The 16,640-nt window shown below is 45.9% G+C and overlaps 1 protein-coding gene across 7 annotated transcripts in view; it reads left to right on the forward strand.

Moving 5' to 3' along the window:
* Window positions 1–10,965: 10,965 nt before the first annotated feature.
* Window positions 10,966–16,640, forward strand: part of SLC22A15 (solute carrier family 22 member 15) — a 42,744-nt gene continuing 37,069 nt past the window's right edge. For 3 of the 7 annotated variants that reach the window (XM_039537573.1, XM_039537607.1, XM_039537597.1), the window contains exon 1: window positions 10,969–11,271. In XM_039537573.1, coding sequence (XP_039393507.1) covers window positions 11,185–11,271 — 87 coding nt within the window. In that variant the 5' untranslated portion in view covers window positions 10,969–11,184. Of the gene's footprint in view, window positions 11,272–16,640 lie in introns of all 7 variants that reach the window. The other 4 variants (XM_039537582.1, XM_039537615.1, XM_039537622.1 and 1 more) reach the window with 3 other exon arrangements.

Consider the following 16,640-nt stretch of genomic DNA (forward strand, 5'->3'; position numbering starts at 1 on the left):
AGCCTCTCAAAACTCCTGGAGGCAGGCAAATATTATTATTCTCATTTTCTGGCTGGGGAAACTGAGGCATAAAGGTGCAATGACTTGCCAGGGACTCTGAGTTTGCTGCTAAGTACATACATTATTAATAAATGACAGTTAACTTGTTGACTAATAAAATACCTCTCACTACATCAATGTGAAATGTGCTACACCTTATAGCTAAATATCAGATAAAGAGCCCATAGGAGAAACTTTTCAATTTAAAAAACAAAGAAACAAAAACTGATTTGGATGTACATGAATTAAGGATTGACTTATTTTAACTGAATCCAAAGTGTTCTTCTGATTATTGTCCCTCTCCCTTCCCTCCCTCTAGGTTTGTGTAGCTGTTTTGCTTTATTCACAGATAATTGGAAATAGAATGTAAACTCACTCACTGACTCCAACTGAAACTCAGAAGAAATCAGTGACTAATGAGTGTTTATTTAAAGAAGTCTTGCTTTTCTGTGATGAGGATGGGTGGCAGGTGCACACTGCCTGAAGTCAGCAAAAGAGGATGGAAATCTCTTCTGGATTCAATCAAAAACACCTTTGAACTTGGAGAAGGTTTGAAATCAGGAACTGAATTCCCCAGCTGCTCCCTATGTCTGTATTGGGCTGAACCAAACACCCAGATGTGAATACCAGAGACTTCAAGGGAGTTCAGAATCTGGATGTTGATCTGAATTTTGCTGCTTGGGTCCATGTCTAAATAATCGGAATATACCTTCCTTTATCTATCCATCTGTGTAGACTTTTACACCATATTAATCACCTGTTAGCTATCTCTGTCATAGAATATCAGGATTGGAAGGGACCTCAGGAGGTCATCTAGTCCAACCCTCCTGCTCAAAGGGGGAACCAATCCACAGACTGACTTTTGCCCCAGATCCCTAAATGGCCCCCTCAAGGATGGAGCTCACAACCCTGGGTTTAGCAGGCCAATGCTCAGGCCACTGAGCTATCTCTCCCTGTCCTTTGCCTATGATTTAACTTTGTAAGGGAGTTGGCATACCGTTAATAGCCTATGCTGTCAAAAATAAAGTTGCATTGTACAGTATTGTGGTTTTTGTCTCATCACTTCCAGGCTGTTTTCCATGCACAAGGAGCAAACATTTAAAGCTGTGGCTACACTAGCGTTTCCCACAAAATCTCCCACTATTTTACTTTTCATGGTGCAGCTTCAGTGATGAAAGCACTAGTGTAGACTGCTGATAGTTTTACCACTGTGTTCTCTAATTCTGCTCAGAGCAGGTCTAAATGACTTGTTGGCACAAAAAAAACCCCATCCATCCCTTATCTACACTAGTGCTTGTACTGATAGAACAGTGAAACAATGTTCCTCTCAAAATATACTTAGTCTAATGTCAACAAGGCCTAAAAGTCTGAATGCACTTTTATTTTTGATCAGGAAAAAAATAACAAAACAGAAAAGAACAGGAGGAAAGTCTCCTACAGAGAGCATGGTGTGTGTCTCTCCGCTAGAACATGCTGCAGGAACTCTGCCTCACAAAATAGCAGCTGCACTGCAGGCAGCAGACTCCTTGAAATCTAATAGCGCAGTACATATAAATAACACAACTCAGTCAGTTTCCTGTGATCTTTGTATTCAGTAAAGCAAATGTGTAAAATAAATCGGAGACCATCTTAAATGGGAAAGTCCTTGTTTTGGCAATCAATCTATCGGTCACTAAAATGACACTGTCAAATCCTGTTCTGATTTACTAATGACATCATGGATTATTAAAACCAACATTTTTTAGGGATCTAGGTCCTGGTTCTCCTCTCACTTACTCACTGTGCACCAGTGTATCTCCATGGGTCACATCCTCAGTCCCTGTTTTATGCTGCTTAGGCTCTACACCACCTTCTGCTGGTTCCCCTGGCTGTTGGAGGGGACCTGACCACAGCATGTTGTGCTCTGGCAATTCCTGACCAGTGAAATGGGATTATTTTTGCTGGTCTGCTCTAAACACCCGCCAATTTGTCAATAACTTTCTGACAATGTGGTGCCAGTACTGACTGCAGTATTTCAGCTATGATCACAGCAGAGCCATATACAGAAGGACTATAATTTCCACACTTTGCTGTGGCGGTGTATGTATATTGTTTTGCTACTCTGATGAAATCAGTTAACTCATGGGCACTGGCTCCAAGTTTCCCTACTATTTTTACATTCTCACCCAGTTCTTCCCCATGGGAAAGCATGGGAGCCAGGATGAATCTCTGATTAAAATCGCTGCTCTCCAGATCATAAAATGGTCTGTGAGGAAACAAGCAGTAAACTCTGCCAATAAACTGAGCTCCTCTTCTACGGTCACAGCTGGGTCAGGGGAGTAACCCATCTCTTCACCTTCTGCTTTCCTGGGTATGCCTTCATCCCTACAGTCCTTTGTACCCTCAGCACAATTCACTCCAATAACTGCAATCATTAAAGGCGTCTGACGTACACGCTCAGACTTTTGCAGACTCCTCTTTTCTCTGTGCCTCAGGTGTCAAGGCCAATGAACCAGTCATAAATGCCAAATCCTCTTAGAATATCATGCACTGAAGTCAGACCCAATGGCAAATCTATGACATAGTCAGTAGCAAGGCATATTAATATTGTTGAAGCCTGAAGGTGCACTCAGACCATCAAACCTCAATGGAGCTGTTATCATCCTATGGCTGTTCAGTGGCCTATATGAAATTAGTTAGCAGTCTTACGCTCATTCCTAATAGATAGTTAGTATTTCCACATCATAAAAAAACCACCATCCACTAGTGCTACTTGACACCTGGGTTGGCAGTCTCCGGCAGTGACTGAATGGGTGATGAAGAATGAGCGATCTTGTGACTTGGTCAGGGGGACCCTGCAGGTGGTGGGAGTAGGAGAAGGAAGCTCGTGTTGCTGCTGCTTGAGTTGTATATTTTAGGGGAATAAAGAGAGAACTTTATTCTCTGGGGCTATCAATCTGATCCCTTTCACTAAAATCACTCAAAGTACAAACAGAGGCTCCCTCCTGCCCTCCAGTGGTTCAGATTGGTGGATTTATCCCAGTCTATGTTAGTGTCTAAAGCAGAGGTGGGCAAACTATGGTGCCCGCGTAGGGTGACCAGATGTCCTCCTTTTATAGGGACAGTCCCGATTTTTGGGTCTTTTTCTTATATAGGCTCCTATTACCCCCCACCCCGCTCCCGATTTTTCACATTTGCTGTCTGGTCACCCTATGCCCGCGGGACCATCCTGCTGGCCCCCCGAGCTCCTGGCCCGGGAGGCTAGCCTCAGTCCCTCCCCTGCTGTTCCCCCTACCATGCAGCCCTCAGCTCGCTCGCTCCACCACTGGCACAATGCTCTGGGCTGCGGGGCTGTGAGCTCCTGGGGCAGCGTAGCTGCAGAGCCCAGCCTGACCCAGTCTCTGTGCTGTGTGGTGGTGGCCCGGCAGCAGTGTGGCCTGGCTCCAGCCGGGTGGTGCAACTGTAGCGCCGCCAGCCACCGGTGCTCCAGGTAGTGCGGTAAGGGGACACAGAGCGGGGGTGGATAGAGGGCAGGGGAGTTTGGGGTGTGGATAGGGGGTGGGGCAGTCAGGGGGAAACGGGGGGTTGAATGGGGGCAGGGGTCCTGGGAGGCAAACAGGAAGGAGGGGGGGGTTGGCTGGGGTGGCAGGAGACAGTCAGGGGTGGGATTCCAGGGGCAGACAGGGAGAAGGGATGGTTGGATGGGGCAGGGGTCCGTGGGGGGGGGGCTATCAGGAATGAGAGGAGGGGTTGGATGGGGTGGCGGGGGTCCAGGGGCAGTCAGGGGACAGAGAGCGGGGTGGGTGTGGATGGGCCAGGGGTCCTGGGGTGGCTGTCAGGGAACAGGGGTGTGTGGATGGGGCAGGGGTCCTGGGGGAGGCACAGATAGGAGGCGGGGGCCAGGCCATGACCCCCTACCCTAACCGTCCCGCCATACAATTTATGAAACCCGATGCGGCCCTCAGGCTAAAAAGTTTTCCCACCCCTGGTCTAAAGGGTTGGTAGCCTAGCACTTGCTTACAATCCTAGAGGGGGGCCATTAGCAGGTAGCACTGGCCTGCTAAACCCAGTGTTGTAAGTTCAGTCCTTGAGGGGGGCCATTTAGGGATCTGGGGCACAAGTCTGTCTGGGGATGGGTCCTGCCTTGAGCAGGGGGTTGGACTAGATGACCTCCTGAGGTCCCTTCCAACCCTGATATTCTATGAGATTGCAGGTTTGAGTCTCAGTTGTTCTCACATGGCAAGGCTACCTCCAGATCATGCAGCTGCAAAACTGGTACTTGATCCATAGGGTTAGGGAAGTCAGGCAGTCAGATATGATGCTAGCAACACTTCTCCCTTGTATACTGTTGGCTATGTAAGCTGGATGAGTCATCTATGATTCCACAGACTTTGATGTTCCTGTCTATTTTATATTTGTTATGTATGCCCACTACTGAATTAAGGCCCAGGCCATCACCCCTTTCTCTTTAATTCCTCCCACACCCTCAGCTGTAGTTAGTTGTTTTAGACAGCCATGCTCTGCTTGAAAGGACTAAACACATTTTATATAGGACCTCTGCTCCCCCTTGTGGATAAGAATAGAACTTCTGGAATTCTTTGTTCCAAAAAAATCCCAGATTTATAAATCTGGAGCAAAAACAAATACAGGTCTTCCCCCTTCACAAAAGTGATTTACACATCTCATTCTATTCAGTTGTGTAATTCTTTTTTTTGGCAACCAAGCCTACACTTCATGGGTCTGTGTTATTCAGAGGACACATGCCTCAGGGAAACATTCAAAACCTGATTCTTTCATTTAAACCACATCATACTGGCACATGCTGTTTTTAATCTTCTATTTCCTTTTCCATCAATGCAAATGCCAACATCTATGACCATGAAAATCTCTTTTATAATCATCCTTATCCTTCTGGCCAATGCACTCAGTTATGCTGATTCCTGCAACATCACTATTGTTAACCTGGGAGTGATTTTAATAGTCACACACACTTGACAGTGACTATTAAATGAGTTATATCGGACATGCTTGTTAACAAAGATGAGCCTGAGCTGCAAAGCTCAGATTTGGTTTTGTATTCTGACTTTCCCAAAGTTCAGTGATGTTCAGACCTGGAGTTCTGGTTTGGTCCAATATAGAGGTTCAGGCCTAAATCCAGATCTTAACGTCTCCAAAATTCTGGCGAGATCAATTGTAGAAATGGGGCCAGCTAGAAATTCTGACCCAGACTGAATTGCTACTGCCTTAGAGTGGTTTGCAAGTTATCTGCAACCCCCATAGAATGTGAAGGTCTCGGCTGAGACTTCAAGGCCTCCTGAAGTTGTGTTTTATACAGAAGAGTTATGGGTAATAATATGAATAGTGTTCTGGACATGATGCTCAAGGTCACTTTCCCAGCCCATTGCTCTAAACATGTCATCCCTATACCCACCCTCATTTTGAATCTCTCTGTTGGCTCCCACTTCTTCACCACATCAAATACAAGCTTTTTGCCCTGACCTTTAAGGCCCTTCACAACACACTTTGTCCTCTCCTGCCCCTTTGCTCCACTGATGATGCCAGCAATGGGTGTTTGTTCTCCTGCATATTTCCTTCTGTGTTTCCTCTTGTGCTCTCCCTGAACTAGTTATAAAACCACTACCCTGTTCTTATTCTAATCCTTTCCAACCCACTGCTATCCTGATGCGTATGGAAAACTACCAGCTGATATCAATTAGGCACAGGGCCAATGGGGACTTCTTATATTCATCTCATTTACATTGTAACATTGATCATAAATAATAAAATCAATTGAGTCAAAGAAAATCTAATTGTGCACACAAGTAGTCTATGTACCCATGTGTTTCATGTCACTGTTTTCCTTGTCCTCTGGTGTCTCTAGCCTCTGTTTGCCAGAAACTGGGAATGGGCGACAGGGGATGATTACCTGTTCACTCCCTCTGGGGCACCTGGCATTGGCCACTGTCAGAAGACAGGATACTGGGCTAGATGGCCCTTTGGTCTGACCCAGTATGGCCGTTCTTATGTTCTCTCTCCCACATTCCTCTTGTTGATTCATGTCTTAAATTTGATTGTAAACTCTTCAGGGCAAGAGTTCTGTTTGTAGAACACCCTACACTTTTGGACCTTGATCCTCCGGACACTCCAGTAACAATAATTACTGTAATCATGAATAATACATTGGGTGGTTGAAACATACCCTTGAGGACATACGGGTGTCCATGATTTCCAGAGCACAGCCAGTTGCTTTCTATGAGGTGCATGAGTGTCCCCAGAGAAAGGTTTTTGAAATTTTCCTTTCATTACATAAAAACTGAGATTGCTGAGATCCAAGAAGGGGTGAAGCTTCCTGTTTTCTTGGGTATCGGGAATCACCTGAAATTCTCTTCCCTCTTTTTCCAGTGGTGCAGGATCAATTGGCTTTCTTTGCCAGGAGGGACTGGATTTTGTGCAGTGTCTCTTCCTGATACTGTAAAATGAGAGCCTTCTCCTGAAGATGATTGTGTAGTCTCCTCTATGTAACGCTGGTAACCCTTTTTATCTGAGATAACCATGGGTCCTTGGGGATCAGAGGCTCCTAGACTTCTTCTGGCAGGGAGATCCTCCAAGATGTACACTGATTAGATAGAGAAATGCTCTACTGCAAGCTGTGTACATTCCTGATTAGTAACCCCTTCTTCTGAAGACGTCCCTGTGTCTCTGTTCCTCAGCTGGGGGCACCATATGATAAGAGTGTCCAGTGGAGTAGCATCTTCAACCACTAGGCTGTTGTGGGGAGGTTGAGAGGATTAGCCATTGGTAACCTTAGGATATGTCCACAGACCAGTCAGAGTATCGTCTGGGTATGTCTCAATCAGTTTCTCAGGCATTGGTGCCTCTCAGTCCCTCCTGTTCTCTGCCTGTGACACACAATAGTTAAGTCCCCGAGGGCTGCACTACTGTGGGTTAATTCCAATTGTTGGGTTTAGTGTGCAGATGGCGGAGTGGAATAGTGGCATGTGATAGACAGGAGGGGTGCCTGAAGAAGCTAGTCCTACTTAGGTCAGCATCGGGATGGTAAGTCTTTAGCTGAGACCAACATGCATTTTAGGACTGTCTGCTGATTTTCAAAGATATGTAACCCTTTAATGTGTTTTGTTAAGGAAAAAAAAGTGTCTGTGGGTAAGAAATTGCTTTGCTAAGCCTGTATTCCTTGCTTGCCGGCCATGCTGTCACTGAAAGGGTTAATTGAGGAACTAGAGCTCCCACAGCCAAGTGGACTCTGGGGAAATGTGTCTAAGCCACTGGGGGGCTCAGGAGGGCTGGGACACTGGTTCCATGGTCTAATGGTGTATCTACACAGCAGCTAGACACCCATAGCTGGCTCTTGCCAGACATCTCAGGCTCGGGGGGCTCAGGCTGCAGGGCAGTTTCATTGCTGGGTAAACTTCCGTGTCAGCCATAGGTGTCTAGCTGTTGTGTAGATGTACCCTACATTGGATTGACTGCATGGTCACAATGCCCAAGAGGGGTGTCAGACATGGATCTGCACCTGGGTGTGTGCCCAAGAGACCCAGAGCTAGGAGCAGTGACTTCCCAGTCACTATCCAGATCTGGAAGCATGTGAGTCCAGGATTTGGGTCCATTTACAAGACTTGTGTTAGTCCAGAAAGGAGGGCTGGGCCAGGCTGTAACATCATTCACATTCCAACCAGAAATTCATCTTCCTAGATCCTCATTTAAAATTGAAAAGTACCTCCAAAGGAATTGTTTGTTGCACTGTCTGCAAAAAATGCAAATGGTACATCAGAGAAACAAAAAGGCCTTAGTGGATTGTTTAGCGGAACAGTAATTAGCCATATGCTAGGCTTCCATAGCATTATGGGGTAAGCCTGCTGCAATGCAGATGATTAGTCTGGTTAGAAAACTTTCATGTACAGTAAGAGAAAGCCAGCAAAGGAAGGTACCATGACAGGTATTACCACTTCACTGATGACATTCCAGACGGCTGATGTCATGCTGCTGCGGAACATGTACTACAAGGAAGCCAGAAGAACTCCAGCACTGTTTTTCCCCTAAGAAGGGCGTGGGGGGGTGGATCACAGAAACCCCTTTGGGACTGCCATCTGATGTGTTGAGACTACCTCTGAGCCCGTTTTCTCTGCCAGCTTGGGACTCCAGAACCTTGCCTTGTTTGAGCCAGACACACTTGCCTGCTGCAAACACATACCCAGGTCTGAACCATGTCCCCTAAAAGCTGCTGGCTTAACTGAAAACAGCTTAAGAAGTGTTCCTGTCTCCAACACCCAGATGCCCAGCTCCCAACGGGGTCCAAGCCTCAAATAAATCCATTTTACCCCGTATAAAGCTTATACAGGATAAACTCATAAATTGTTCACCCTCTGTAACTTAACTTAAGGCTTATTTTGTATTTGTACATTAAATAATATGACAATCATATTTAATATTACATAATATATGAATCCATAAGATAAAAAGGGTAATTTTACATGTAAAAGGTATTAATTAAATTATTCTGCAATTACTCTTTCACCTTACCATGTGAATTTGCTCTTTTTTTATCTACCTGTAAGAAAAATTAAGGAGTTTTTACAAAATAAATATCATAAACAGTTTTCATCTTATTTTAAAGAAGTAAAACATTGTTGAACTGCTGGTCCAAATATATTTATTATTCTTACTTTAACATAGAATGAAGCCTGCAGCCCCAGAGTTCTCTGTCCCCGGCAGGTGCGGGGCCGCGGCTTCTCTCCCATGCTGGGCACTAGGGGGGTGCACATAAATGCCCCGGCGCCCACAGGCACTGCATTGGGGACCACTGCAGTAGATCATAACCTTTGCAGAGATGTTACATGGCATATATAGCATAAAACATATTCCAGTTGTCATATTTACATTCATAAGCATATTTCCATAAAGCATTATGGGGTGCAATGTCACAAGAGCAACCTCAGAGCTATTTAGAATGGATACTGTAAATGGGAAACAAAATTCTGATGGGTTGGAATGGTCTCTCAGCTTTAATAAGGTGGTTTTACCTATTTTCTTAGCGAGAGGTGAACTTGTAAAATGCATCTGTCAAGGTAGATACTTACGTGCATATCTAGTAATTTATGGAACTGAGACCTAAGCTTACAGTCTTTCCTCATGAGAGTTATGCTAGTGAGTTCAATGGATTGCTGACATGAATAAGGGCTGCAGTTGGACCTTCATATGGGAATTCTTGTTTAGCTGCCAGCGCTGTACATTTTTTTCGGTGACAATTTTCCTAATAAGCCAGAAACGAGGGCATTGTTGGTCTTTCAGTTGGTAAAGGGTTTTGTGTGCATGCTAATTAATTTTTGCCAGTTTGTGATAGCATGGTGAGCTGGTACTATTCCTCAGTGGCTGCCTCCTTACACTCCTGAGGCTAAGCTTTCAGTTAAAAAAAAGTCTCTAGCCATTATGGTTGTGAAGATAAGTTTCAAAATGTGAACCAGATGTAACCGTAAGTGTAAATTGTTGCCAGTCAACTCAATGGGGAGGTTCACTAAGAAATGTAATGGTGGCATTTTAAAAGTTAATATTTTAACTATTCCATTGCTGATCAAAGCATGCAAGAAAGAAGAGGGGGCAATCATATTATGGTCTGCCCAACCTGACTAATCTATTTCTTTTTGCATATAGTGGTAATGTCATGAGTGGTAGGAAATGGAAGTAGCAGTAGATATCCATACTCCTGCATGCTGCTGAAGTGCTCTCCACAACTACCCCTTTAGATTGGAGTGCAAGACCTCACAAAGGCCTATTGGAAGAGACCAGAGTCACTCCAGATTTAGGGTGAGGCAGTGAGTTTATGATTTGGGTAAGGGTGAGACCATGGGTTAGTGGATCCCTCACCCTATTCTGACTAGCTTACTCTAAAAAGGCCCCTTGCCCCCACACAAACACACTCTTCAGAACCCACTGATTTTTGTAACAATCAAAAAACTGGAAAAGCCTGATTTTAGTGGACATACTTTTTTTAGCTTTTGCATTCTTCACCTGAATAGGTTTTTTTCCCCCACAAAAATTCATAAGGTTTTGACCAGAGTGCACATGGGTGCAAGGGGGCGGGGGAAGCAAAAGGCCTGACCATTACAGAGTGAGGGCCTGGTTGGGTGTCCACATTGGCAACATAAGCTGCTAAGTGGAAGCTACTGTTGCTACCACAGGAAAAAAAGTGTCATGGAATAACAAACACCAAAACCTTGGTATCCTCATGTTCTTGGAGTTTTCTTGTGAAGATCAGGTGAAAATATACTGTAATAAATTCATGGCCTCTGACAGTTTGTTGTTTTCTTGATGTTGCACACTATGCAGAGAACATCCTCAACTTCGGGGCAACACTGGGGATACAACTCAGGTCCTCCTGCTACAAAAGTTGGATTTGTCTCACTACTTGAGCTAAGTAAATACTTAAACCCGACACACTCATAATTCTGTTGCCAGGGCTGTGGGATATGCAAACTCTTGCCTGGTCATTACAGAATCCCAGCACGCTGCTTTTGGGCTGAGAGTTTCTCTGTGGTCTGCAGACAAAGCTGATTTTTTTTTCCTGGAAGCCTAGGTGCAGAGCTGGTCCAGCACGTCCAGAGTAACTCCTGCATAGACACCCCCGCAATCCAGGCAGGCAGCCTTTGGAGCTGGGTGCCAGGCACTTCGCATGCACAGCGCGACACTCCCAGCACCAACCCTGCTCGGGACGTCCAACGCCCCCATCACGCGGAGCCTACAGCACCCGCCCTTCGCTGCCCTTCTAAGCGCTCGCGCCGGCGCAAACGCTGCCACTCACCCTGCCCCGCCCACCTCTACTCTCGCTCCGCCCTTGTACCCCTCAAGCCCCGCCCCTTCCTTCAGCCGCAATGGTGCAGGCCCGTAGTCCATGGACGGCCGCACTGCGCATGCGCCGCTAGTTCGTCGATCGCATGTTGCCCCTGCGTCACCGGTTTCTCGCTCTCACCCCCTCGCCCCGCGCGCGAGAACACGCATGCGCAGGGTGTCTCCCGGCTCCGAGGCGTCGTGTCTGTTGCCCGGTCAGAGCCGCTGGTGCTTCCCGCCCGGCGGGGATGCGCTGCCCGCGGTCCTGGGGCAGGGGCTGGCCGGGCCCCCGGTGCTACCGCTGGGCGTGCGCGGGCCCGGCCCGGCATGGAGGTGGAGGAGGCCTTCGCGCTGGTGGGGCAGATGGGGCCCTACCAGGTGTATCTGTGCGCGCTGCTGGCCGTGCTGCTGCAGGTGGGGCCCGGCCGGGGCCGGCTGAGGGGCTCTGGGGGCGGGCGAGGAGCTGCCGGGGGGGGGGCTGCCGGGGGGACTGTGCCCTGGGGCGGGCGACTGAGAGGGTGAGCGTGTCCTGGGGGTGTCCTGTGCCCGGGGGGGGGCGTGTGCCCTGGGGAGTGTCTGTGCCTGGGGGGGGGGCGAGTGAGAGGGTGTGTGTGTGTGTGGAGGGCGGGGGGGGGTGGATCATTGAGATGCATGTTTTTATGCTTGCACATTTCTGTAATTCAGTGAAGTTGGGAGAATTGAGTCTTCGATCTTTTTTTTCCTCCCTGTAAAATGAACAAGACTTCTGTAGCAAAACTCACTGCACTATTACGGTTACAATTTTATATTCTCAAAATCGATGATTTCTTCCTTCGCTGTCGCCTGGCTGTATTGCACAGATGGAATATTCTGCATTACTAGTCATGTTTTTGAGTCTAACTTTAATACACAGTGATTTCACTTCTGTCTCTATGTAGGTGTGGACAACTCAGGTAGATTTTTATGGAAATTGCACAGACTATCTGTGTGTATATATATATATAGTGTGGCCCAGTGACAGTGGTTATAGAAATTATAATCTGACTTTTGAATGTTTAAAATTCTTTGCCACATTAATGTATGTTTTTATATCTATATTTGATGTCTTTTACATTATCTCTTAAAAAACTCTTTACAATAGTTATCTTTAAATTCAGGTGTTATATCAGAGCTGAAAACATGATGAAAAGTTTTCATCATAGGAACATAGGAAACATAGGAAAAGCTGGACTCCAGTTTCTTTTTCTACTGATTTAAAAGATATTGAACCTTTAAGCTATCTTTGGCTGCAAGACTGACTGGATGTGGGTCACCATCCCCCAGGCAGAGCAGGAGTCTGGATCAAATCTGCATTGGGAAGGAGGAATAGCAGGGGAATTGTCATTTCTGTGATATTTAACTTTTTTTAAGGCAGTTAGTGGAAAGGTACTAGGCCTGACTCAGAGGGAATAAAGAGCAAAGTGCAAGGAAGTGGTTGAAAGGTACTTGATATATGCAGTTTATTTTGTAATTGAAGAGAGTTTGTTGTTAAAATATATCTAATATATACACACTAAGGGGGTTATGACTGTTTTCATTAACCCTCTTCTCTCTCTCACACATGCACGTTTTCAGAATATAAATTCCTTCAAGTCACAAGCCACTGCATGAGATAATTTTGGTATAAAGCTTCATCTTTTCCCTTCTTCACAGCCATTCCAAATTTTCTATACAACCAAATGAAACAAGCATCTGTTTTTTTAGAATCAACTCATAAGGGTAGCCTTAAATGCTAGAAGCTATTGATGCTTTTCAGGGGAAGGAAGGTGGAGCATGCTTTGTTGTTGTTCAAATCTTCATTTTCCAAATCTCAAATATCTTTAGTCTTAAATCTACCTTTTCTCCTGCCTCTGGGCGATTTATTCTGTGAAAAACTGTTTAGCACTGTAATGCTCACATTTCCCAAGAGGAATAATTGGGTATCTTTCACCCCCCACCATTGAGTCCTACTGTAGCAATGCCATTTTTTTTAATCTTGCTAAATTCATCTCTTTCTCCAAGGTGCAGATTTAATCTTTTTGTACTAGAAGGGTCAAAGTTTAGTGACTTACTTTGTTTGGCAGTACATGTTTCACCTGGTATTTGCTGAGAACAACTATGCTTGTTGTGAATTGTTGATAAGGCAATTGAAATGGCAGCAAAGCAGTGTTGAAGGTGTTCTTGTTTTCTCTCTATTTAAAGACAGTTGGACTGGATCTCTTGGCTACAGTAATAATCAAATGTATGAGACATATATCATTCAAATCTAATGTAAATTCATGAATACTTCATTATAAGGGCTGATTACTGTGTTTTTAATTAATGAAATGCAACTACAGTAAAAAGTGCTAATGGGTGGAATGATAGGAGTCATGGATGTAAAAGCATCCAGGATGAAACACTTTATAGAAATAATTATAGGTTTTAGGGGTATTGTGTGGGTCATTGTTGTATGCCATTACAACTTTCTGAGCTTCCTTTGCATTGCAGAGGAGCTGCACAAAAGGGGGGCTAATGGATAGGCCACCTCTCAAGACTCTATGGTTCAAGGCAGGGCTTTGGAGCTGTGCTCCAGCTCCTCTCCAGCTCCAGGCAAAAACCTTCAGCTCCACTGCTCCGGAGATGCTCCAGGCTCTGCTCCAAAGCCCTGGTTCAAGGCTTTCCTAGGACCAGGAATTTATCATATGTAAAGGGCAGGGGCTGAGGGAGGAAAAGGGGCACAGAGAATGTTTATCAGTTTGATTTGTTTGGGTGGCATGTACTGCCTGGAAATTGATGCCCAAGACACATGCTTTTTGAGATTAACTAGGGGTGGACCTGAGGCTTCTGCGAGAAGGAGTTGCATGTGTTGCAGTTTGTCTGCATTATAAAGGTTTGCTGGTATAGCTATAGTGACAAGTCTCCTAGTGTAGATGCAGCTTATGACGGCAAAAGAGTTCTTTTGCCAACATAGTATATACCAGGTCCCCAAACAAAGTAAGAAGTCAACAAAAGGACTTTTTTGCTGATATAACTAAAGGTACAACTTACACTACAAAGTTAAGTTAACTTAATGTAAGTCGACATCCAGCTGTCACAGTAGTTAAGTTGGTCGTGCATGTCCTCACCATGCTCGTGTTGGTGGAATGCATCCTCACTAGCAGCGCTTGCATTGATGCACAGAGCAGTTGCACCATGGGTATCTATCCCACGGTGCAACTAGCCACAGGGGGCTTGGGGAAGGATTTGCAATGCCTCGTGGGACCAAAACATTGTTGCAGTGGGTAATGGGAACATGGCTTTGGCCTCCCATGATGCAGTTTCGTCCCTCCCTCCCTACCCTGATATCAACGGCAAACAACTTTCTTGCGCCTTCTTTCGAAAGCCTTGTTAAGCCGTGCTTATGCTGTAGCCCGAGAAGCATGGACCCTGCTCAGCTGTGCACTCTTATTGTGAGCATTACAAACACCTCGCTCCTTATCCTGCGTTATTTCCAGAGCCGAGACAGGAGCCGCTGAATGTAACGTTGTGATGTCATTCAAGCAGCCTTGCTGCAAGCCATAGAACTAAACAGTTCCCGGTTGCTGCTGGAGAGTCATGCTGCAGCTGAACATGGTGGAGCGCTGTTTCTGGTAGGGAGAAATAAACACTGACTGGTGGGAGAGGACAAGAAGCAATGGGCTTAAATTGCAGCAAGGGAGGTTTAGGTTGGATATCAGGACACAATTCCTAACTGTCAGGGTGATTAAGCACTGGAATAAATTGCCTAGGGGGGGTTGTGGAATCTCCATCATTGGAGATTTTTAAGAGCAGATTAGACAACCTATCAGGGATGGTCTAGATCAGTGGTTCTCAAACTAGGGCCGCCGCTTGTTCAGGGAAAGCCCCTAATGGGCCGGACTGGTTTGTTTACCTGCTGCGTCCACAGGTTCGCTGCTCCAGGCCAATGGGGGCTGCAGGAAGCAGCGTGGGCCGAGGGACGTGCTGGCTGCACTTCCTGCAGCCCCCATTGGCCTGGAGCGGTGAGCCCCGGCCAGTGAGAACCACGATCGGCCGAACCTGAAGATGCGGCAGGTAAACAAACCAGCCTGGCCCGCCAGGGGCTTTCCCTGAACAAGTGGCGGCCCTAGTTTGAGAACCACTGGTCTCGATAATACCTAGTCCTGCCATGAGTGCAGGGGACTGGACTAGATGACCTCTTGAGGTCCCTTCTAGTCCTATTCTGTGATTCCTGTGTAGTCCAAGCTGGAGTGCATTTGGGGCATTGAGGTTGCCATGATCAGCTGGGCTGGCAAGCTCTCCATGCTGATCACGCAGGAAATGGGAATTCAGAAGTTCCTGGAGCTTTAACCCTGTGTACCTGGCTGCTGTACAGCGGAGTAGAAAATGATCTCCAGAGCAGTCACAATGAAGCATTGTGGGACACCTCCTGGAAGCCACAATACTGCTTCTACACTGCCTCTCTGTCGACCCATCAACATCTAATTAAGTGCTATGCCTCATGTGGAGGTGGAGTAATTAAATCAACATTACAGGCAAGTTAGGTCAGCAGAAATGACCTGGTAGTATAGATGCATACATTATTAGGTGGCTTCCATCAACCTAAGGCTATGGCTACACTTAAACTTCAAAGCGCTGCCGCGGCAGCGCTTTGAAGCGCTAAGTGTAGTCAAAGCGCCAGCGCTGGGAGAAAACTCTCCCAGCGCTGTCCGTACTCCACCTCCCTGTGGGGAATAACGGACAGCGCTGGGAGCCGTGCTCCCAGCGCTGGGGCTTTGACTACACTGGCGCTTTGCAGCGCCACAATTTGCAGCGCTGCAGAGGGTGTGTTTTCACACCCTGCTGCAGCGCTGCAAATTTGTAAGTGTAGCCAAGCCCTAAGTTTATATTGTAGACCTGACCTAAATCTACACTGGGGCATGTGGGGTGGGGGTGGAATGAAACCCTACCCAACATAGTTATGTTAGCAAAAGTTTAAATGTAGACCAGGCCTAAGAAAATACCCGACTTCATATAGGTTTTTGTTCCAAACTGGAAACTGACCAATAAGACCATGAAATCTGCTTCCACCCAGGAAAGGGGCCACAGTGCTTGAAAAATTTACCAGGTGCCATGCCAGCATGGAAGTTGGAGGCTTCCCGGGCCATCCAGGAGCAATACTCGGGGAAGCTCTTTCTCCTTCATCCCCAAGGTACTAAGAATGAGGATGAGTAGACAGAGGGTGCTGCTGCTGCACCCTATGGTGAGGGCCCCAATTCTAATAATTTGGTTTGGGGGGGGAAAAAAAACCACAACTTAAAGGTGACCAAGAGAGGACTTGTTAAAACAAACCAAAAATACTGTGCTTGCTTCTTTTTTACTACTTTGATAAAGAAGGTGTAATTTTTTTCTTAAGTTTTTTTTTGCTCTAGCTAATCAAGAGCTCTCAGCCAATCAAAGCCTTTTACAACAGTAATATTAGAAATGCCAACTCTAGTCTTTCTTGGTTTTATTGGAGGATATCCAGGTTGTCTTGGAGTTTGTTTATGATGAGAACAGACACCTTGGTATCGGGAGCAGAGGTAATGAGATATTTTTGTTAGTTATTGACTTAATTTCCAAAATATTAATTTGTTAACTTCAAAACTTTGATAACAAAATAGTTTTAAACAGTCTGATTAAAAATCCATTCCCCTCTGTAACGCTGCCTGAAGTGGCTCAAGAGTGAGAATATCAACCTCAGAGCAGACTGTTAGGAACCAGGGCACAAACCCAAAATTGGTTGTGAATTCTATAGTTAGATTTTACCAACCAGTTATCAAGTGTAA

This window comes from Mauremys reevesii, linkage group 1 (genome assembly GCF_016161935.1).
Source record: "Mauremys reevesii isolate NIE-2019 linkage group 1, ASM1616193v1, whole genome shotgun sequence".
NCBI lineage: Eukaryota > Metazoa > Chordata > Testudines > Geoemydidae > Mauremys > Mauremys reevesii.